This window comes from Mus caroli, unplaced genomic scaffold (genome assembly GCF_978045245.1).
Source record: "Mus caroli unplaced genomic scaffold, Mus_caroli_1 scaffold_3, whole genome shotgun sequence".
Taxonomy (NCBI): Eukaryota; Metazoa; Chordata; class Mammalia; order Rodentia; family Muridae; genus Mus; species Mus caroli.
The window spans coordinates 24,428,717-24,451,640 of record NW_028227258.1 but is presented as its reverse complement, the minus strand read 5'-3'; the positions used below and the strand labels follow the sequence as shown (position 1 = coordinate 24,451,640).

Below are 22,924 nucleotides of genomic sequence, written 5' to 3'. Positions count from 1 at the left end.
CAGTGCTTCAGGGTATTCTAACAGAGACCAGAAACCACACTTGCTAAAACAATGTGTGTGCGCGCACGCCGGAGCATTTCTGTGAGACACATTTCCAGAAAGCATACTGAAAGGGTGGTTTTAAAACACGGATCACCACTTCCTTCCTATGAATATTGTTGAATTTTAAAAGAGACTGTTGTGGCTAAAGAGACGGTTCTGTGGTTAAAAGTGCTTGCGGCTCTTCCAGAGGACCTGGGCTAGGTCCCAAGCACCCACAAAGTAACAGGTTTCCTTATAGTAATTTCATATATACTTAGTTTGGTTGATCCACATCTCCCTGACTCCTGACCCCAAATATTTTTAAGGGAAAGCAAAACAACAGGAAAAGGGGGTGTTTTTCTTACCCGTTGACAGTGGTATTTCTGGTGAATATAATTCTGCATTAAATATTGAGTGAGTCAAAGCAGTGTTCAAATGAAACATCTGTAAAGCAGAAAATACAAATATTTTAATTTCTCTTCTTGCACTAATATACAAAGCCAGAAAACTAATTACACGATTGAAAACTAGAAATAAAAACGTAAAAATAGGATTCCTGAAATCAAAATTTTAACTTGCCTTTCTGGGACCTTCTTAGGCTGCTGTGTATGTAACTTATGTAACAAAGAAATTTGAGGAGAATAATGGCTATGGGGTCACTAAAGACAAGGGCCTGGTGGATCCCACAAGCTGTGCATCTTTGGAGCCAAGAGAGCTTCAGGCATGCTGGACCCTTCAGAAAAATGTGTAGAATGAGTGATCTGAATCTTGCAGCCTCTCAGGAACATGAGTTCATTACATCCCAGAGGGTGGGGAGATGACCCAGCTGATAAGGTGCTTGCTGTAGAGCACAAGGACCTGAGTCCAGAGCCCCAGTACCCAAGTGAAAAGCTGGGCTGGTGGCATTTGTCTGCAGTCCCAGCTCTGGGAAGGTGGAGACACAAAGATTTGCTGGCTGAGTGACTACCTGAATCCAGGAGCTCTGGGTTGGGTAAGACACCGTTTCTCAAAATCGAAGATAGGAGTGACCTTTAGCCTCCACACACTTGTGCATGTACACTTACAGACAGCACATACGTGCACATGATCTTAGATATCTGTGCTTCTGTTCTGATGATAAATATAGTCCTTATTGAGCTACAGAACTTCAAGGCCTTGAAAGAATTACAGGCAGGAGTTATACAACTTACAAAATGACTGGCAATACAACTGAGAACATGATGGAGCACAGGGCTCACTTTCTCCCGCCTCTAGTTTCTTTTTCTTTTCTTCTATTTTTTTTTTAATTTTCGAGACAGGGTCTCTCTGTGTAGCCCTGGCTGTCCTGGAACTCACTTTATAGACCAGGCTGGCCTCGAACTCAGAAATCCACCTGCCTCTGCCTCCCAAGTGCTGGGATTAAAGGCGTGTGCCACCACTGCCCGGCTCTATTTTCTATTACAATATAAATACCTGAACTTAGTAGATGAAGGCACACTGAACAATGGCTCCAAAGATGTCTACATGCTACTCCACAGAACCTTCCTATTCCCCAGAACCTATACTCTCTGTGGCAAAAGATATATTGCATGTGCCATCAATGTAGGACAATTAAATGACAGGATTATCCTGGAATATCCAAGTGAGCTACTTAGGAGAGTGAGAAATCAAAGTGCAGTGTGCCTACAGAGGCAAGAATCAGGGATGCTAGCAGGACTCACCCAGGCCTACAGAGGCAGGAGTCAGGGATGCTAGCAGGACTTACAGGCAGCCCCTAGAAGCTTGGAAGACAAGAAATAAACGCTGCTAGGAGTGTAGCCCTGTTGATGCCTCAACTAATCTTTAGAAGATATTTGTGTTGTTTCAGATACTATGGTAACTTGTTACAGAAACAACACACAACCAAGAAAACTGAAAAAGTGAACATATAACGTTTTGGTAGAATTAAGCTCTACCTTGGTAAGTTACGACTAATAATTACTCCAAAAGGAATTTCCCCAGTTAGCTCATTTAGAAATTCACATTTGTATGTGTGAGCTCACTATCTGTCTCACTCCCCAGAAGTGACAACATAGAAACCAAAGTATTTCTTTTACTTTCTCTGGTCAGCTTGCAAGCTAGACAGGGTTTTTTTTTTGTTTGTTTTTTTGGGTTTTTTTTTCCTTATTAGTAAATCACTAGATATTCTTGGGTACCTCAAATCCTACTATGTCTAGTTAAATCAAGAATAAGAAGAGTAATGCTTACATGTTTATTACATTTGTGTGTGTGTAGTGTGAGAATGTGTATGTGTGTAGTGTGAGTGTATGTGTGTGTGGTATGAGAGTGTATATGTATGCGTAGTATGTGTGTATGCATGTGTAGTATGAAAATATGTATGTATGTGTAGTGTGAGTGTGTGTGCATGTATGTGTGTATAGTGTGAAAGTGTATGTATGTGTAGTGAGAGTGTGTGAGTATGTGTGTTTGAGTGTATGTGCATGTATGTGTGTGTAAGGTGTGCATGTATGTATAGTGTAAGAGTGTGTATGTATGTGTAGTATGCGTGTTTAACATGAGATGGATATGTGTATGTGTGTAACATGTGTGTGCTTATGTGTGGGTAGTGGAGGAAGTCAAAGTCAAGCTGTCTTAGTAAGCACTTTGCTCTCTGAAAAATCTTACTGGCCCCTAAAAATGTGATGTTTAAATGCGAGTCACTTCAAATCCACTTTTGAGGGATGCAAATTTTCAATTGAGGAGCAGAGAGTGTGTTATATTTCAATCCTTAAAAGCAAAGCGCACCTGTGCCATTCGCTATTAACCATAAAAGACACACTGAATGGGAAACTAGGTTTTACAATAAGCTCCAGGCCTCCATCTCTGAGCAAAGAGAATGACCTCACAAAGAAGTCCTTTGCTGTGGTTCCGCCTCTGTCTGCAGTGAGCGGGCTGGGGGAGAAGCCCACTAAGACAGATGTCCTGTTGAAGGCGGCATGTGGTGTTTGCTTGGTGACAGGTGGAGAACAAACTCCAGTGTGGCTAAAACACGGAGGACACCTCCCTCAAAAAATGCAAACTTTAGAAAAGATAGACTTAAAGCTTAAGACAGGAAGAAAAAAAACCAACCCAAAGACAAAAAATCTTAAAAGCCTCCAAGGGCCTCCCCTTCCCCCACAACTGAACTATCAGAACACGTCCACTCTGCTGATGAGCTCAGAACTGCTGCCCACATGAGACACTTTCAAAATGACTGTCCTCGGCAGGTCTTACTCTTTTGTGGCATAAAAGACCATCTCTGGTTGCTAAGATTTCCTGTGTACAGACAGGAAAGCATGGTTTGAAACCAAGCAGACAGCTCTCATGGTGGTGAGGGCTGGCCTGTGTAAGAGGAGGCCCATTAAAAGTGAAAGGTTAAACAAGGGGTTTGAGCGTATGGTTGCCAGGTGTCTTTCATGCTGCCATAAAAGAAAACATCCTTAGGTTCACCCAGTACCACCATCTTTATAACATAGTCAGGAGCGGATGGTGCATGCTCACTCCGCCTGCTGGGTGAGAAGAAGAGGGCCACTGCAGCTCTGACTGCAGCTGTTACTAGGGCTCAGGCCATGGCAGCTCTGACTGCAGCTCTGGGGCTGTGTGACTATAGAAACACCAGGTCTCCCCCAAATATTTCATTTTCAGTTTTATTTTTGGCTGACTCTTTTTTTTTTCCCCCACCCCTTGGCTGACTCTTTGCGAGCATAAATTTGGGAAATGGTAGTCTCGGGTGCTTACCACCAAAATTTAAATGTGAAGTAGTAATGAACGTTGTGCCAGGGCTACCTTGGTAAATTGTGCCCCTGCACTGGTTGTAGCTTTCAAAGCTCAGCTTAGTCCTCCTTTGCAAAGTCATCCTTAACCTGCTCTTTCCCTAAAGGAACGCACAGCAATCCCTCCCACTGCTTCTGTCTCTCAGTGAACCATGGCAACATCCACAAACTGTATAAAGTGTGGTTCCGTTACTCCAGCCGGGATGCAGTCCTGAACCCAGTGAGCATATCACCTGTCCCTTCATCTCTAGGATGCTAATGTTCTGGGCATAAAGTCTCAGTACATAGCTAAGGAGCAAAGAGATACCAGTATTTTAAATAATTTAAAAGATCATTAGAGTCCACTTTTAATATTACCACTGTAATCATGCTAGCAGCTAGAAACTGCTTTCAAGAATCAGTTCTATGCTCCCTATATTCTCTATGGGGAGAAGAGAAAGAAATGGAAGTATCAACCATCAACATGGACTCATCAGACTGTCTAACACTTCTATGGGTTTAGAATTTTTAAGAGAAAAAGCTAGAAGGAAAGTGAAGATACAGATATCCTCATGTCAGTCTGTGTCATGGCTGCTGTCACACCTATGATGACAGCGACAATGACGTGATGATAAACACTGCGCCGCTCTCAAAGCACACTCACTCCCACAGACTGCAGTGGGCTTAACTACAGTACCTTTGAAAAAATATATTCAGAATTCATAAGTGCTCCTCCTTCATGTGACCTTATTTGGACACGGCAGCCTTTGCCTTTATATATGTTAAGATGAATTCACACTAGACAGAGATGGATCCTCCATCCAAAAAGTGATGTGTTTTTAAGACAGAGGAGATGGTATGTGTGAATACGTGGAGGAAAGCCACACAACAACAGACTGTAGCTGGTGTGATGCCAAGGATCTTTAAACACACCCAGCAGCGGTAGGAGGTGGGAACTATTCTGCCAGCCCCAAATTCAGAGTTCTTGCCTCCAGACCTATGAAAGGATACACTTCTATTGTGTCAAGTCGCCAGGTTTGTAGCGATGTTAATAGCAGCCCCAGAAATCTCACTGAGTAGCAATTTTTTTTAATATACCAGTCACCATATGAAATACTGGAGTCACACCTTCATCACCACAACTGACTCAGTGGCTACTTTCTGGCATGTAGTATATACAGTTTATGCAAAAATACATAAGTAAGGGCCCTCTCCAACTCTGGAAGAACAGAAAAACTGAAAATAAATTGCAGTAGTGTTTACTACTTTAGGGTTTGCTTGATACTGAGTTACTAGTGTTGCCTCTGTGTGTTTGGGATAAGAACGCATTGAAACAAAGTTGCTAGTGAGCTGAGGACTTACTTGCCCAGTTCCGTAGGGATCATCGTCTGCCATGGTGAAGCTGTACAAAACAGAACAGGAAATCAAAGTTGTAGCACTGGAGTGAATCTTAAAGATCCTACAATTCTGGCACATATGCAGGGCTAGGCTGTATTTCTACAGGGACCACAAATGTCTGCAAAAAAGACCTCTGTAGGAGGGCATCATGTGTGCAGTACCTCCTTGGCATCTACCTCTCCTTGTAGGGAGACCACAGGATCTAAACCCTTCGGCTAAGCTCAGTGTCCTCGGTTTGATACAGCTGGTCCTACCTCTGAGTAAAAATCAGGTCCAGATGGAATCCTGTGGCCACTTCTACTTATTATAGTCTAACTTTGAAAAGTATATTCTTATCCCTTTTGTGCATTTTTTTTCTCATGAACTCTGAGATGGTCTTAGAACTGTCTAGACTCGGTTGAAAGGCTGAGGAGGTCCTGATACCATTTTACATAACACTTGAGTGGGCATAGAACGGCACCATCTGCCCTCTGGTGAGGACCGGTGAGAGTCATTCTGCCTTTGTCAAAGTGCAATGGAAATTCTGTAACTCTAAAGAGTGCACTAAGAAAACAACCAGTGAAAACATCAAACTTAGTCTCCACCTTACTGAACTTAGCAAGCTATTAATATAATCAGCCTCGGCAGCCTTCAGTCGCCCAGAGACCCTGATGAACACATAGAACCATCTATCTGTACCTCAAAAATCACATTCTGGGCTGGTGAGATGGCTCAGCGGGTAAGACCACTGACTGCTCTTCCGAAGGCCCTGAGTTCAAATCCCAGCAACCACATGGTGGCTCACACCCACCTGTAATGAGATCTGATGCCCTCTTCTGATGTGTCTGAAGTCAGCTACAGTGTATTTATGTATAATAGTAAGTCTTTGGGCTGGAGTGAGCAGGGCCGACCAGAGTAAGCAAAGGTCCTAAAAATTCAATTCTCAACAACTACATGAAGGCTCACAACCATCTGTACAGCTACAGTGTACTCATATACGTTAAATAATAAATAAATAAATCTTTTTTAAAAAATTGCATTCCATGCGGGATAAAACCCAAATGTAGAAAAGCCCTGGCTTCTAGCACATGAGAGAACAGACTCTGTATCAAAGGATGGGGCTGTTGTACCCACCTTGGAGCTTGAACATAGGCTGATGGAAGAATGGAGGCTGGCTAGTTTTCAATCCAATGTACTGTCTAGCCTCCATCAAAAGCCTATCTTACACTAATGAAAACATCTCGTAACATTCCCATAACTTGAGGCTTCATTTCCAGTGAAAGGCTCTGTGCTATAACACCACGTGACTAATGGGATGTGCGAGAGGCTCTGGAGCACTCCCAGGGGCACATGGAGCAGGGCCAGCACCATGCTCTAAAAAGGAAAAGTAAGAGCTCTAAGTCCTTTGGCACAAGTTCACAAAGGTGTGTGCAAGGAAGTGGGGCTGCTGAAGATAAGAAACACTTGAAAATGTTTAAACACAAGCTGGAGAGCTGGCTCAACAGTTAAGAGTGCAGAAGGCCCAGATTCAGTTCCCAGTACTTACATGGGCAGCTCACGACCGACAAACTCCAGTTACAAGGGGTCTGACACCCTCTTCTGGCCTCTGAGAGTACCTGCACACATAAAGTATACATAAACTTATGCAGGCACACACAAACACACAATTTACATACATACTTAAAAAGAAAACACGAGCTGGGTGTAGTGGCACACGCCTTTAATCTCAGCATTTGGGAGGCAGAGGCAAGTAGATGTCTTTGTGGTAGAGGTTAGCCTGGTCTACATGGTGAGTTCCAGGGCTACACAGTAAGATTCTTATCTTAAAACAAAATGAAACAAACAAAACAAAACTCTCTAGGCAGCTGCAACTAAACATATTTATTCAGACAAAAAAGTTAAAACGGGAATTTTGACTTGATGCAGTAAAGGGGTATGACATCATTGAAAACACCAGGGTTCTGCCACTGCCTGGTATGTGACTTTGGATACTAATTAATTTCCACAAACAATGTTTTACACTATCCTTATGACTCTAGGTTTTCCATTAACCTGGGTGATGATATTCTTTCCTAACAATCCAAAGACAATCTTCTAAGGTGGAGATGACATTATTGCCATAAACTGTCCAAACCCACTTTGTACCTTTATGTCACTGATTCTGTGTGTACCTGAACAAGGATGGCACCAACAGACAGGCAATGTGAAAGGGAGATTGCTCAGGAGGTCTCAACCCTAGACTAAGAACTACAGGCACATAGGGAAAGCTTAGAGTGTGAGAAATTGTGTTTCCCAAAAATGTACACTGATTGGTTACTCAATGCCAGTGGGAACATTCATACAAGTAACGTTAGATGGATGGGGCAGATGGATTTTTTTTTGTACTTAGAAAAAGATACATCAATTAAAGAAAAAGAGGTCATGAAGTTCTGAGAGAGGTACATGAAAGAACTTGGAGGCAGGGGAAGGGGAAATGATATAATATACTTTCATCTTTAAAATTGGATGATTTGTAGAAGTTTGAGTGGGGGAATTTAACATAAAGAAGTCTCACTCCAACTTGGAAGATTCAACTCCAACCGCACTTCACAGACTTAAGGGTATCCTCCTGGTCCATTCCCTACACAAGGCCCTAATGAAGATGGCTCCACTTTAAATGTCTGACAAACGACCATACTGGGCAGCTTGTCATCATGACACCCCTCTCCTACGGTTTCTAGATTATGTGTGGCTAAAAACTTAACTCCGTAAGGTACTACAGGAACACTTGGGTGACTTAGAATCTTGACGCATAAAGCCTTGGCCATTACTGAGGTGTTGAAAGGTAACTGCAGCTCTAGCATGATATAAATGCTAATTTATAATTTTAAATTAAATGTCAAAAGAAAGAAACCGAGAGTCACTTGGAAAGGATGAATCACTGAGTAATATTTGCATTGATTGCAAAAGCAAGTTTATACCTAAAATGTTGAAATATCGACTAAGCTTTGGAACTGGGGATGAGAAAGCAGTGGGAAAGTCCCTTATGTACCCCTGCTTTCTCAGCCTTCCCCCCACTTTCCTTTTGCTCGTTCCTGCGCTTTTGAGGAAGGTCCTTGAGACACAAAGGGAGACACAAGCCCGGGTCTCATTTATGCATCTGTCTACCCCAACCAGGAAACTTTAGGAAGATCTCACCAGGCAGAAAATGTAGCTAGGTCTCCACAAATTATCCACGGAGTTGTGGTTTTCATACAAAGCACAATGTAACAAAACCAGTCAAGCCCTGAGTATGTGACATATTCTATGAATGCTGAACAAACTGCTTCCTGCATTCCTGTGGCAATCTTCCTAGTAACTCAATCTGACACAGGGGCATCTTGGTGAAGCAGCTGGACTGAGTGGAGAATTCTAAAGCCATGCGTGTATGCCATCAAGGACAAAGTCAGGAGAATTCCTGTCAGTAAATGTATAGCATCTAGGTTCAGAGATATAGGCAGTCGAGGCCTGACTCACTGTAAACACCACCACCAACACCAACAACTCTTTCTGTTCTGTTAGATTTCTTCGGGGAAAAAGGCTCTCTAAATTTCCAAACCCATTAAAATACCATAATCCACAGAGAACCACAATGTGCACCATGAAAAGTAGACTGTCAGATACCAGCTAGAAGGTGCACTTGGAAATCGCAGAGGGGGTATGGTGGCATGGTGGTTTAAAATTCTAGTAACCATAACAGGTGTCACTTAGGTGTCATTTAATGTACTGTTTTTTTAGCCATGGGGCAAAGATACTGGGAAAAGAGACTTTTCACAATATTTTTTGTTTTGTATCTTGCACGCACAATAAATTGCTAAAGATTAAATTATAAAATATGTTAAAGCTTCTTTTCCATAGAGAATTTTTTGAAGAAAACATAATGTAAGGGCTATGGCCACATAAAGTGTATACCATGTAAAATATTCAGAGGGCGTAAATTCTGCAAGTCGATTTTCAGGAGTTTGTGATGTGCTCTGATCTAACTGTTTGCATTCTTGTTCTACAACTGTAAGTTAAATATGGAATTGCTATAACAATGGGGAGATTTGTACAGTGACATGGAAGTTTATCTAATACACATTAGACATGTATGAATCTAAATTTAAATCATTGAGCCTAAAATGCCCTGAGAAGTGTTAAATAACATATGAAGTATGAATTTGTCAAAACTCCTAATTATTCCTGACTGCTCTTCAGAAGCGTCCCCCTTTCTGTGTGTGATCCTGTCTGACAGTATGTCACACTAATGATAAAGGTTGGCAATGAACTTTTTTTCAGAAATGCTGATTTCTAAAAGCTTTCTTTTTTTAAATAAGTCAATGTTTCTGTGCATGCTACCACACTGAGATTTGCAGAACCTGGTTTCCCACTTCTTTCATTTTCAATATTATTTCACCAGGAGCATCATGACAATGACCTAGAACAATACATGCACACACGGCAAATGCAAATCTGAGAGCTGACGCAGAAACCCATTCATAATGGAGTGTCAGCCTAATGGGCTGGCAGACCCATGGGAAACACTCAGCTAGCTAAATCATGCGAAGCTTATTAGTGAGTGGGAGATACAGAACATATGTTCACTCACCAGACAGTCTAATATCTCACTCATGATAAATTATAGGAAGATGCAAGATAAACTTTTTGTTGTCCCAAGAAAGACACAGGCTCATATATTTGAGTGCTTAGTCACCAGGGAGTGACACTATTTGAAAGGATTAAAAGGATTACGAAGTGTGGCCTTGTTAGAGGAAGTCTGTCACTGAGGAGGAGCACTGAGGTTTCAAAAGCCCATCCCAAGTCCAGAGTCTGTCTTTCTCTGCCTACAGACCATGATGCAGAACTCTCAGCTCCTGCTCCCGTGCCTGCCTGTGTCCTCTGCTCTCTGCCATCATGATAATGGACTAAACATCTACAACTGTATGCCAGGCCCAGTTAAAGGCTTTCTTTTAGAAGAGTTGCTTTGGTCATGATGTCTCTTCACAGCAATAGAACTGTAGCAAAGACAGATAAATTTCCCACCAGTAGCCACTGGCAGTCTACCATATTTGAGTCTGAAGTGGTTGCATTCCACTACCCTATAAATTGTAGTTTTCCCTGGGGGGAGTTTAGAAGTTATTCTCTGAAGTATTCTGGGCTCACAGGACTGGATGGCTGGTCCTACCATCTTCTAGAAGTGATCCAAAGATCCTGGAAGGCTCAGGATTAACCCAGGGACAATTTACCTAATCCCTGGTGCCAGTTACACTGAGGAGGAGAAACCAATGAGTGCTCTGGCCTCAGGACAAGTGCTCTCCTTTGTATGGGGAAAGCTAAGCTTGACAGACTGCTTCCACATAACCAAGGAACCAGAGGTAATGCTCACCTATGCTGCCCGCTTGCTATGCTGAGCCCAGAAAGTAGAGTCCACCTGAAGAACCAAGCTTCAGAGAGAATGAGTCATTTGCTCAGGCTAACAGACTAGAGCTGGCCTCTCTGACTGCACAGCTTATGGCCCTTGTACTAGCGTAATGGGCGATGTGATTTTCCTCTTGACAGAAGTATTATTCATTTAAAAACATCTTTGCTTCAAGCCTCTCAAAAGTTCTGGCTGGAGCTAGTCTACTCATGATATTAGCTGCTAGCTAGGATCTCTTCTTCAAGGTTTTATTAATTTTTATTTTATGTGCTTGAGTGTTTTGCCTGCAAGCATGACTGTGCACCACAAATGTGAGGCTACTGGCAGAGGCAAGGAGGGGAGCGCCAGATCCCCTGGAGCCAGGTGACAGGAGGTTGTCAGTCACCATGTGGGAGTTAGGAACCAGCCTGGGTCCTCGGCAAGTGCAGTAAGCATTCTTACTAGTTAAGCCATCTATCGCTTCAGCCATATTAAGTGGGCTACTAAAGGGTTACACACCTGTGCTGGGGGGCTGGGTGGGCTGGGGTGCTGCCTGCCAGGGTAACTGCTAACATTCAAGCTGTTCCTGTTGTTCTTTGTTTGCTTTCAGATAAGACCCTCTAGAGAAGATTGCGAAGAGCTGCTTTAAACCAGCTGCCTTTTGCCAACTCCCTCTTCTACGTGATGTGGAGTGATTTTTTGCTTACTATAATCTTGTTAGAATGGTGAATTCTCCACAGTTGAGGTGTTCTGCCAATTTTGTGCATGCCAACACATGAAGTAGCATGCTGTCACGGTGACTGGAGCGGGAAGAGGCTCCCTCTATATTCCCTGAGCGCTCTTTAGCCTTCATGCACACACCGTCCAGTCAAATCGCTTTGCCTCCACTGGGGAGATGCACATTAGGAGTCTCAGCATGTTTCTCTCGTTTCTGCAACATGCCTTCTCCCGAGTGTGCTTTCTGTTTCTACATCTAGTGCCTGGTGAGCCCCTAGAACTCTTCTACAGAGTGCAACCCAGGGAACAGAATAGGACCTTGCAGTGCATGAATTTCAGATGAGCTACTTACAAGGCAATCCAAATGTTTTCGGCCCTTCATCAACCCATCAGAAAGAGGTTTGCCTACCCTGTCAGTTTCCAAAGAAACAAAACTACACAGGAGTGGCATAGTCTGAACTCAGGACTTATAGCTGTGGTAGGCTCAAAACAATGGCCACTGCCCTTTTCTATCCCTCACAACACAGGAACAATAAAATTGACATCTCTGCCCCTTGAATATTGTCAGGCCCTTGGCAGGCACTGACCAATGGGAGGATGCAGAAATGAGTCATGAACATGGCTTTCAAGAAGCTGTTCAATGACTGGATTTTCTTTCCTGGAAGGGAAAGGCCTGGCCAGCCCAGTGGAGGATGAGAACCCATGTGTGGAGTGGAAACGCAGTAGAGCTCAGCCAAGACTTCCCAGGCTGAGCCCGCGGTGGCAGAACAGCCGAGGACCTTCACAGAGCAGCCAGACAAAACACCACACACAGTCACAGGTCACAAGAAATGAGGCATATCTGTGTTTCTATGTGCTTCTTCATGATTTATCTCGCCACAGCAAAGGCTAGCCAATCAGAACGGTTAGTAAATGGAAAGACAGCAGCCTACACAATACAGCTTGGTCAGTGTCATGGGAACAGAGGGCATGTGGAGCATGGGTTAATTACCCTGGCAATTCAGTATCACAACTTTAATTACACTCTTAGTCACGGCGCTGGACTTTGCACTGGCTTTTCTCCATTGGCTACTGAATTCCCAATTGAACAAAAAATAAATAATTTTTTTTTAAAAAAAGGAAAGAGCAAAAAGAAACAAAACAAAACAAAACAAAAAACCCAAGCTATCCAAGATAAGAGCCCAAACCCCGTGACATCAGTACATGATTAGAACTGTTAAGACTCTCAAGGTATACTTGGTAATGAGCCCCTGTTAGCTTTAAGTAACGCTGTCATTATAAAACAAGTTAATGATACATTAAACCCCATCAACCCTAATGTCTACAGTTTACTACTCGACAACAAGTCCGACTCCTGACTGTCTCATTCTTGCAAATGTAGCCTTCTCCAACCAATGCAGTTAACAGTCTTGTTGTTGCTCACTTCTTTCCTCACGCTGTTTCTTGTGTGTGCACTTCCTTTCTATGTCCACAGCCACACCCTAGGGCAGACCTTATTACCTTACTCTGACAGAAACAGCTTTTCTACCGCTCACCCCCATGGCAGGGTATCTTCCTGATTAAATGTCTTTCAGATCACTGCCAGGTGCTTTACACAGTGAAGTCCAAAGAGCAACTACTCAGCATATGATTATATTATATTATACTATATTATATATTATATTATATTATATTATATTATATTATATATAAGCACCACAACTATCACCATGATCCAACACAAACACTTAACTCTAGGGAAATAAATCATTTAAAGATGCATTGCTTGGCCAACAAGATGGCTCTGCAGGTAAAAATACTTGCTGCTAAGCCCAAGGACCTAAGTCCTTACTTGGAACTTACAGGCTCAAAGGAAAGAACCAGCTTCCAAAATTGTCCTTTGACCTCTACACATGTGAATGCTCACTGCATACACGCATGCACGCATGTGCACACACACACATGTAACAGCGCCACCATGTCATTTCTTTCCAGTGTGTACATCTCTTCACACTCGAGATTCTATCCTGTTTAGATATTATGTACTCTACAACATGGTACTTCAAAATCAACTTCTTCCATAAAACCTGTATTTTCTCTTCCACTGTTATCGCCTCAGGCCATACAAGGTCTATAACATTTCCTGGTGGTTTTGCACTATGGGTCACTGTTTCTATGCAACTTAATCATACATTATATATTTACAGTCTCCTTAAATGGTGTGCCTTACAGCCAGCAATGGGAGTTTTGATTTTGTATTTCAAAACCGGTCGACTAAATGATTTATACTGAAACCAGACAGAAAGGGTCGCTCACCTATACGCGATTCTCTTCACATTGAATACCAAGAACAAGCACATTTGTAGGAAGACGAACACATCATTGCTTGCCAGAGACCAGGGGAGTGAGTGAAGATTGGGAAGGGAGCCATCATTTACCACATTCAAGGCACTCTTCTGGGAAGATGAGAAGGTTTCAAAACAAAGCTGTAGAGAAATGCTAGCTAGCCAACATATTGAATATATAAATGCCCTGGAATAATGTCTTTCAAAATCATTAATAGCACGTTACAGCCGGGCAGTGGTGGAGCATGTCTTTAATCCCAGCACTCCAGAGGCAGAGGCAGGTGGATCTGAGTTCAAGGTCAGCCTGGTCTACAGAGTGAGTTCCAGGACAGCCAGGGCTACACAGAGAAACCCTGTCTTGAAAAAAAAAATCTTTAAAAATCCACACAAATCAAATTTCAGTCATTATAAATCAACCGCTATTTGATCTTGCCATATTCATATGTAATTATGAAACACAATAGCCTGAGACACTAAACAAGAGATACAGGCTGCACAGTTTTAAGTAAACTCCTAGCTCACCTTCTGACTGAGGGCACTTTCTAATCCAGGCCACAGGAAGCAGAGTTCAAATAAAGAGCAGTGATCTCATTGGCCAGAGAAATGTTATATGTGCAAAGCCTCAAAAATCTACAATCAGGCCACCTTTGCTCTGGTGAAATACTAACAAAGATCGCAAAAAGCTCAGTGGAAAGCCACTACTGTTCTATAAATGCTCTGATAAGATGACAGAGGCCATACAGAGCTGAGAGACACTGAGGGTGCAATCGTGTGGGCTGAAGAGACATCAGTAAACGTTCTGAACATGTGTGGTGAGAGCAGTCTAGGGAAAACCCATGTTATGAGAGTCAAGAACACATCTTACAACAAGGGCGACTTTAAATGCATCTTAGTAAGGCCTACTAGGACAAACCTCAACTCTGAATAAAAGAGAACCATGCAAACTCTTCACATCGTGGTATCTATAATGAACAACAAAAATATTGAAGCCACAAAGAAGCAGGTAGCTTTGTTCCAGAATGGTTTGACAATAAAGGTAAACTGACACTTTCTAATAAAGCAGAGCTGAGAGAATTCATAACACGTAGAAATGACTGAAGATATCCCAAAAGCAGAGCTTTGTGGTGAAGGGAAATGAGATAGACTTGGACCTTTAAGAAACAAGGAAAACACTACTGGTGATAAAGGTGTGGGCACATGGGGCTTTCGCTTTGCAGTATGTTCAAACATACTGTACAACAAACACATTGAACAACACAATATATTCTGGAGTATTCTGAACCCATGGAGGGAAAAAAGTCTACCAGCACTAGCAGAGAGGCGAGAACAAATCAAAGCTTCCACATTGGGTACATAGCGCTTCACTCGCTATAGACGCAGGATGCAGAAAGTCCTACTACAGAAAGCCACCGTTTTACAGAACTACCAGAAGGGAGATAAAATGGAACTCTTCAAGTGCTACACTTATTTCATTTAAAAGATGACAATGAAAGACAAAATATGGATAAAGAAGAGGTATCACAATATTAAATGCAAATAAAATAAACTCAGCTATAAAAAGCATTCATGGTAAACAGTACAGAAAAAGCAAGATGTAAGAAAATGCTTTTCCTATGAATTATATTTAACATGAAAGACACAAAGTGTTCAAAAGCAGAAGCCTGGGATACTGTGCTAATAACACAAATACTAAACACAGCAAAGCAGTCTATATCATAACCACCAATAAAGAAGATCAGGGGGTGGAATATCACTAAGGGCAAGGAAGGATATATATAAGAACAAAGGGACCAGGTCATCAATGGGCAGTAATAATTTTGTTGTTTTATGACAGGGTCTCTATAGATAGCTCTGGCTGGGCTCAAACTCCCAGCAACCCTCCTGCCTCTAGATCCTGAGTGTTGGAACCTTATATTTATGCACTACTGAGCCTTTATAAGAATAATGACCTCCACCTGCATGCACTTATTAATAGGTCTCCAAAATACATGAAGTACAAAGTGGTAGACCTAAACATTTGTGGAAGAGACAGAAATCCACAAGTAGAGTGGAAGTTTTCAACTTTCCTCTTTCGGTGCTGACTACAAACACGACCAACTATCTTCATATGTCTGTACTATTATAACAGTACTTGAGTCTGAGTAGTTTATAAAAAAAACCGTAAGTTTATTTCTTATCGCTCTGGAGGCAAGAAGTGCAAGGTCAAAGCACGCAAATGAGGAATGTCTCCTGCAGAGGAAACAATCACTCTATTGTCACACAGTAAAGGTGGAAGAGTCAGAGGGGATGACCCTCCTTCATCAACTCCCTTTAAAATCCTATTAATGGCAGGGGCAGGGTATGTGCTATGACCTCATAACCCCTTAAAGGCCCCCTACTCTGAGTACCACATTGGCCATCTGTGTTTAGTAGGGCTGCAAGCAGAACACTCACAAAACCCCAGGCCATGAATCAAGTCTCAGGAAATCTCAGGGAATGCATGCAGAATGGGTACTGTTACCTCAGTAGGAGTCCCCAAGCTGTTCATGTGTTGAAGGCATGGCCAACAGGGTGCTTCTCCTGAGAGAAGTGTTCTACTAAGACATGTCCTTGAAGGATGTTGTGGGACCTCAACCAGTTCTCTTTTCTATTTGCTTCCTGATTGACGAGCAGGTAGTTTATGTTTTGCCAGGTGCTCTGGCCATGACATACTATCACGGTGGACATTTGCAGTAAAAGACTGGTAGACTGGAACCTTCAAAACTCATCAACTAAACCTTTTTTTCTTTATTCATTAATTAACTCAGGTATTGGTTTATAGTGACAGAAAGCCGGTGAATACTTACATAATCTAAACATGATATTCAGAAAAAAAAAACACACACAAAAAAAACCCCAAAACCCAAGAAAAACAAGTGACAGAAAGATAGCATCAAAATACTCAGATATATGTAGTTAAGCCATCATGGTGGTAGGAAGGGGAAAGCCTCTGAATAAAAATAAATACACATAGCCAGATTCTCCTGTGTGAAAAAAACATCTATTGTCTTACTGTGTCATGTTCACTGTCACCAGGGAGACAGGAATGCTTAGCACAGTGATTAGAGTGCGTGCCAACATGGTCCACAAGAAACAAACCTTTGCCTGTGGTTATCTTTTAATCCTAGCTGACTAACATCAATGAGTTGAAAAAGATGTTTGGGACATGTTTTAGCCATAGTGTAATTAAGTGTCATTTATACCAAATGGCAGATTCCATTCTAAGTAAAATTTATTTTTAGTAGTATCAGAAAGGGCTCAGTCCTGCTGGGAGAAGTTTCTAGAGCTATGGAAAATCTCTAAGGATCATAGTAAATCAGATAAAAATTTTTATCTTATAATTGAAGTAAGCCCTGCCTGGGTTTTCCTCATAAATATCAAATCAAGGCCTCTGCTCATTTGTCTACTGGACTGTGTTCTGGAAATCCACTTCCCATGCCTGAATATACAGAATGCTTCCTTAAAAACACGCAGAACGGGATTTAATTTTGATGCCTGGTCTCCTGTGGAGTTCCCAGTTAGAATGATCACACCTCCAGACCGAGGGAGACAATGGCTTCATGGATTACTAGCAGAAATCAAGAAATCAAGCCACTTGTGTTGGTTCTGAATGAGTTGACATACCTTGGATTTTTATAAAATAAATCCTCAAAAATATGTCTTTCCTGATTGATTTTGGGGTAGGTGGGGGGTGTCTCATTTTATGGTGTTGGAGGTTGAATCCACAACCTTGAACATAGTTGGCGAGTGTTCTACCAATGACCTACATCTCCAAGCCCTGTGTCCTGAAAGAAAGGATTGATTGTGTGAACCAGCAAGTTTGGCTCTGCAGATACAGGCATGGCCAGGCTGGGGTGAGACATGGTATCCTTGAGGGAACAACCCAAGTGAAGGTTTTCCAGGCGTGCACACAAAGGTACAATGATTTGCCAGCAACAAAGGCAGGTTTCACACAGGGCTCATTCAGCCCTTGAGTCTAATTGAGAGCCCTGTCAGTACTGAGTACTGCTGACTCTACACAGATGCCAATGTACAGTACATGGCCAAGGACGACGAGGCTGCCTTTACCCCATCACAGCTGAGGTCAGAGTGAAGATGTCTTTCTCCTGTGTGTTGTCCTTCTCAGCGGGCTCCATTACCCTGCTTAAATAAGCATACTGTTTCTTTAACTATCAATGATGTTTAGTGAGGGAACTGTGAGACGAGTTGATGATGAAGCCCTTGGCTACTCAGGACTATCAGCTCACTGTTCTGTGGGGATTTTTAGGTTAGGTTGGGTTGGTAACTATTGCTGTTGTTTTTGACATAATTTTATCATGCAGCCCAGGCTAGCCTTGATGTCACAAACCTGCTTCTGCCTCCTCCAGAGTGCTGGGGTTTCTGGCATGTGTTGCCATGACTTGATTTACCGTCAGGTGAGGATGAATGTGAGTGACAGGATCAATGTTTATAAAACCCAAGAGCGTGGGTGGTGTCCTTTAGATAAGGGTTTCAGGCAGAGGACCTCCGAGGGCAGGAGGAATGTTGAGGGGCCAACAATATGTTACCTTTTAACTTCCACCAAGAGTAAGTATGCTCGCCCTAAGAGAAATCACTGATGATATTCCTCCATTATTTGTACACGTTCTTAGTTATTCAGTTCTTCAGGCTTTCGAGAGATGTAAAACTAAAAACATTCCATTAACCTAAACTCCATTTGGGTGTGTACTTCTGTTTCGGTCAGTATTGTTGTTCTAAGTGCCTGGCCCATGACAAGGACTTAAAGGCTCCTCCAATGAATTGCTTCTGTAAGGCTAAAACTCTACACGTGTTAGCTGCATTCAATCATTTCATGAAGTGTAAACAGGATTGCCGCGTACCCCGTAAGTATATGCGGTGTCACTTCTGCTACACAAAGGTTGGAAGGAGGAAGGAAAGAAACTTCAGAATGATTGCTAGGAAAAGCGAAGACTGCCTCCCTCTCTCCTCCTACCTCTAGCCCTAACCCTGATGTCTCTGTGATCTACCTTCTGGTCATATTCCCAGCGATGAGCTTACAGTTTTGTCAGAGTCATGTTGAGAGCTGCATTCCTTCGGTGACAGATGAGGCTTACTCCATCACTACTGTCTCTCTTTTTTTTTTCTTCCAAACTGGAGTTGACTTAGACTCAATTACTGAAGTTTATATTCAATGTCTATCTCAAATTTGTCATAGTTTTCCTTGCATAAGTTAAGTGTAAGAGACTAGTTAATAACTGTTTGATAAAGTCCCCAAAACGTCTACTGTTGGGACCAAAAAGTAACCCACTATCTACACAACCAACAGTTCTTCATATAGTCATTGAACATCAAAAACATTCATGCCCTTCCTGTTGACTAACCCATCAAGATGGCAAGAAAATCTGGTCTTCTAATCTATGCAATCTCTCTCTCTCTCTCTCTCTCTCTCTCTCTCTCTCTCTCTCTCTCTCTCTCTCTCTCTCTGTTTGTCTCTGTCTCTGTCTCTCTCTCTCCTGGAAACAAAACAGGACCCAGGATCCAAGGAAGTTAATTTGTGTACTGGGAGTCACACAGCTTAGTGGGGAACGCAACTTCTTAATCATTTTGCTTAGTTACTTGTTCCTTCAGCAAACAGAAAGAGTGCTATGCAAATAAAAACTAAATAAAACAACCCCTGCTTATTGTACTCAGCATGTTTTGTTTAAAAATACATAAGAAGTCAAGAGAACACAGAAAGGCCAGCGAAGTCTCTTACAGGGAGGCCAGCCTAACAGAGAACTGAAGGTGCTGAGCCCAGCCTAAGGTTGAGCAACCAGTAGGGTGAGCACAAAAGAAAATCCTCTCTTGCAAATGTATTGAGGAGTTTCAGGGAGTGGGGGTGGGGCACTGGAAGCCCGGATGGATGACTTGAGGATTATGAGATGAGTGAGGAATTAGGGAGCTGAGGCCTAGCGGGAGAGCTGTAAAGACAAGAGTGATTTACCTCAGAGAAGGAAAGAAAGTAGCTATGAAGCCAGGGCCAAGGCTCCAGAAGCAGGAAACTGTCTTGGGAGACAGGGAGAAGCAAAAGCTAGAAATCCATCAGAAGGCGTGGGCCTCTTGGTCTGAGGCCGCAGATCAAGAGACTCTAGGAGCAACTGAAGGAGAGGGCGGGTATTAGGAAGGAAGGGCTGTTAGGCTCTGAGAGGGAGAAGCCTGTAGAATGGTGCAAAGGGACAGCAATGGTGCCCCTCATCTGTAGAAGTAACAGGCGTGAGAGGGGAGGAGTGTGAGGAATGTAAAACTGGCATACTGGTGGGGAGCATCTCTGTGCAGATGCGGAGGCAGCTGAGCAACCGAACCCTGGTTTCTGTGATTTGTTCCAATGGCCGCCCCACTTCTGTTTAGCAGATGTGTAGTAAGTGCAGAGACACTGCCTAAACCATCATCCGTCTATTGCAACAAGGGATTAAACTACCTCAACAGCAACTTGGACTAACTCCTATTTGGCTATCACAGCAGACTTTCTAAGAGAAGGAGGGTGTTTCCCCCACCCATCAGGAACAAGAAAGAGAGAAAGAAAAGCAAAGAACCATAATTGCAGGGTAAATGACCAAGCACACAGCTCTCTTAAATAATCAGGAAATATTTTAATGGTTCTGTGTGCTTGTTGAAATTGAATTAAATGTCTTCAGTGGGGAATTGGGTAAATACACGGAGAGAAACTATATTGCACCAAATGAGTACTATAGTTAGCAGGAGAACAATGGGAGATATTTAGTTATTGCCAGATACCATGCTTTTGATTTTAATTCCCCAAGTGCAGCGATGTTTATTTAGGATGTTTCTTAGAATAGGGGAAGTGACTGTTTTTTTTTAAGTGTAGTATGTAGAATAGCCCTGTGCATAAAAAGCCATGGTCTTGGGCATAGCATGCAAGTAGGCTGTGGGTAAGCTGTATCTCCAGCTGCACTGTTCACAGTTCCTAAACAGGATGGCCGAGACAAAATGCCTACAAACACTGACTCACAGGCAACAACTCTTCCTTCACGACCTTTTCAGCCATGATGTTCATAACTTACCCATTTTTCAGGAATTCTGATTTGCCTTCTAGATTATTTGATTTCCACATTCAAGATCTAACATTACAGAGGACACTCCCTAATGTTTATTTTTCCATTGTCACTGTTTTGGCCAAATCTTTCAAGGCCCTGAGGTTTAATGACACCTGCACAGACTAGTTACAATGCTAAAAGCATTAGAAATGAGTTATTTAAATAAATATTCAACTGGCTGGATTTTAGGTTCACTTTAATCCATCGCCTCTAGAAAATCCTTCAGAGGTTTCCTACCTGGTCTGGAAGAAGTAGTCTGAATACATTTTTTTTTTTAATTTCACTTCCTATATTTTATATTTATTTTCAGTTTTAGTTTTATAAAACCACTGGTATTATATATTCTCGAAAGTACTTTTATAAATGGCCAAAGGGCAAACAGGTTTGTCTTGATGTTTATTCTCAACCTCATCTATGTGGGTCTTTCTTTCTGCTGCAAACCCCACCACCACCACCCCCGTGAGTGACCATTCACATTTCTTTTTTTTTTTTTTTTTTTTTTGGTTTTTCGAGACAGGGTTTCTCTGTATAGCCCTGGCTGTCCTGGAACTCACTCTGTAGACCAGGCTGGCCTCGAACTCAGAAATCCGCCTGCCTCTGCCTCCCAAGTGCTGGGATTAAAGGCGTGCGCCACCACCGCCCGGCGACCATTCACATTTCATCTGGCCATCCACACTGTCTTTCTTTACATTTCTAAGCCATAGGAGTACATCATAAGGCTGGTAAGGTGGCTCACCAGGTAAAGGCGCTTGCCACCAAGCCATACAACCTTGAGTTCGAGCCCCAAGACCCACATGGTGAAAGCAGAGAACTAACTCCTGTGAGTTGTCTCCTCATTCCCCAAACTCCATTAATAAATGTAATTATTTAAAACGTTCACCATAGGTAGAGCTTTGTACTGGATGCTACTGTCTTCTATACCATGCCCACGCCTTAACAAAACTGATATGAAAGCCTTTAAGTAAGCCTTTAATAGGCAAACACTAATAAAAGGTTATTCCCTACAAAGAAATCCATGTTTAAGAACTGACAGCTAGGGGAACATCTTGAAGAGTCATTAAAACATGAGGTAGTACTCAGGTATTAAAAACAATGAATTTATAAAATTTTAGGCAAATGGATGGATCTGGAGGATATCATCCTGAGTGAGGTAACCCAATCACAAAAGAACTCACACGATATGCACTCATTGATAAGTAGATATTAGCCCAGAAACTTAGAATACCCAAGATACAACTTGCAAAACACATGAAACTCAAGAAGAACGAAGACCAAAGTGTGGATACTTCTCCCCTTCTTAGAATTGGGAACAAAATACCATGGAAGGAGTTACAGAGACAAAGATTGGAACTAAGACAAAAGGATGGACTATCCGGAGACTACCCCACCCAGGGATCCATCCCATAATCAGCCACGAAACGCAGACACTATTGCATACACCAGCAAGATTTTGCTGAAGAAACCCTGATATAGCTGTCTCCTGTGAGGCTTTGCCAGTGCCTGGCAAATACAGAAGTGGATGCTCACAGTCATCTATAGAATGGAACACAGGGCCCCCAATATAGTAGCTAGAGAAAGTACCCAAGAGCTGAAGGGGTCTGAAACCCTATAGGTGGAGCAACAATATGAACTAACTAGTACCTCTCATGTCTCTAGCTGCATATGTAGCAGAAGATGGCCTAGTTGGCTATCACTGGGAAGAGAGGCCCCTTGGTCTTGCAAACTTTATATGTCCCAGTACAGGGGAACACCAGGGCCAAGAAGTGGGATTGGGTGGGTAAGGGAGCAGGGTTGGGGGAGGGTATAGGGATAGCATTTGAAATGTAAATGAAGAAAATACCTAATAAAAAATGGAAATGAAAAAAAAAAAAACAAGAGGTAGAAATTTGTATTAACATATCTGGAAGAGTCGCTATCTCAGTCCTAAAATTACTGCCTTTGAGGACATATTTTTGAAAACAATTCAGTCATTTATTTTTCTATTAGAATGAGCTGTGGGCTTGACATAGAGAGCCAGTTGGTCCGTAGAGACCGTTACTATTCTTCTCCCCACACTGAGAGACTTGAGAACTACAGGGGATACGGTAGCGGGTGGGTGTGCTCTCACATGGATCTACGGCATAGCAGGTTCAGTTTTAACCACAGGATACATAACAAATGTAATAACTTGGAAGCTTTTTGCTATTTGAATAAATAAGATTCATTCAAACACTCCATTCTCTTAAATGTTAACTTCTTCTCTAGAGGACA

The 22,924-nt window shown here is 42.3% G+C and overlaps 1 protein-coding gene across 2 annotated transcripts in view; it reads right to left on the bottom strand.

Moving 5' to 3' along the window:
* Positions 1–22,924, bottom strand: part of Nfkb1 (nuclear factor kappa B subunit 1) — a 108,607-nt gene that overhangs the window by 80,173 nt on the left and 5,510 nt on the right. For both annotated transcript variants that reach the window (XM_021158247.3, XM_029474970.2), the window contains exons 2-4: positions 6,694–6,763; positions 5,133–5,172; positions 387–465 (exon numbers count right to left, since the gene is read on the bottom strand). In XM_021158247.3, the coding sequence (XP_021013906.1) occupies positions 387–465; positions 5,133–5,165 (112 nt within the window). In that variant the 5' untranslated portion in view covers positions 5,166–5,172; positions 6,694–6,763. The remainder of the gene's footprint in view (positions 1–386; positions 466–5,132; positions 5,173–6,693; positions 6,764–22,924) is intronic.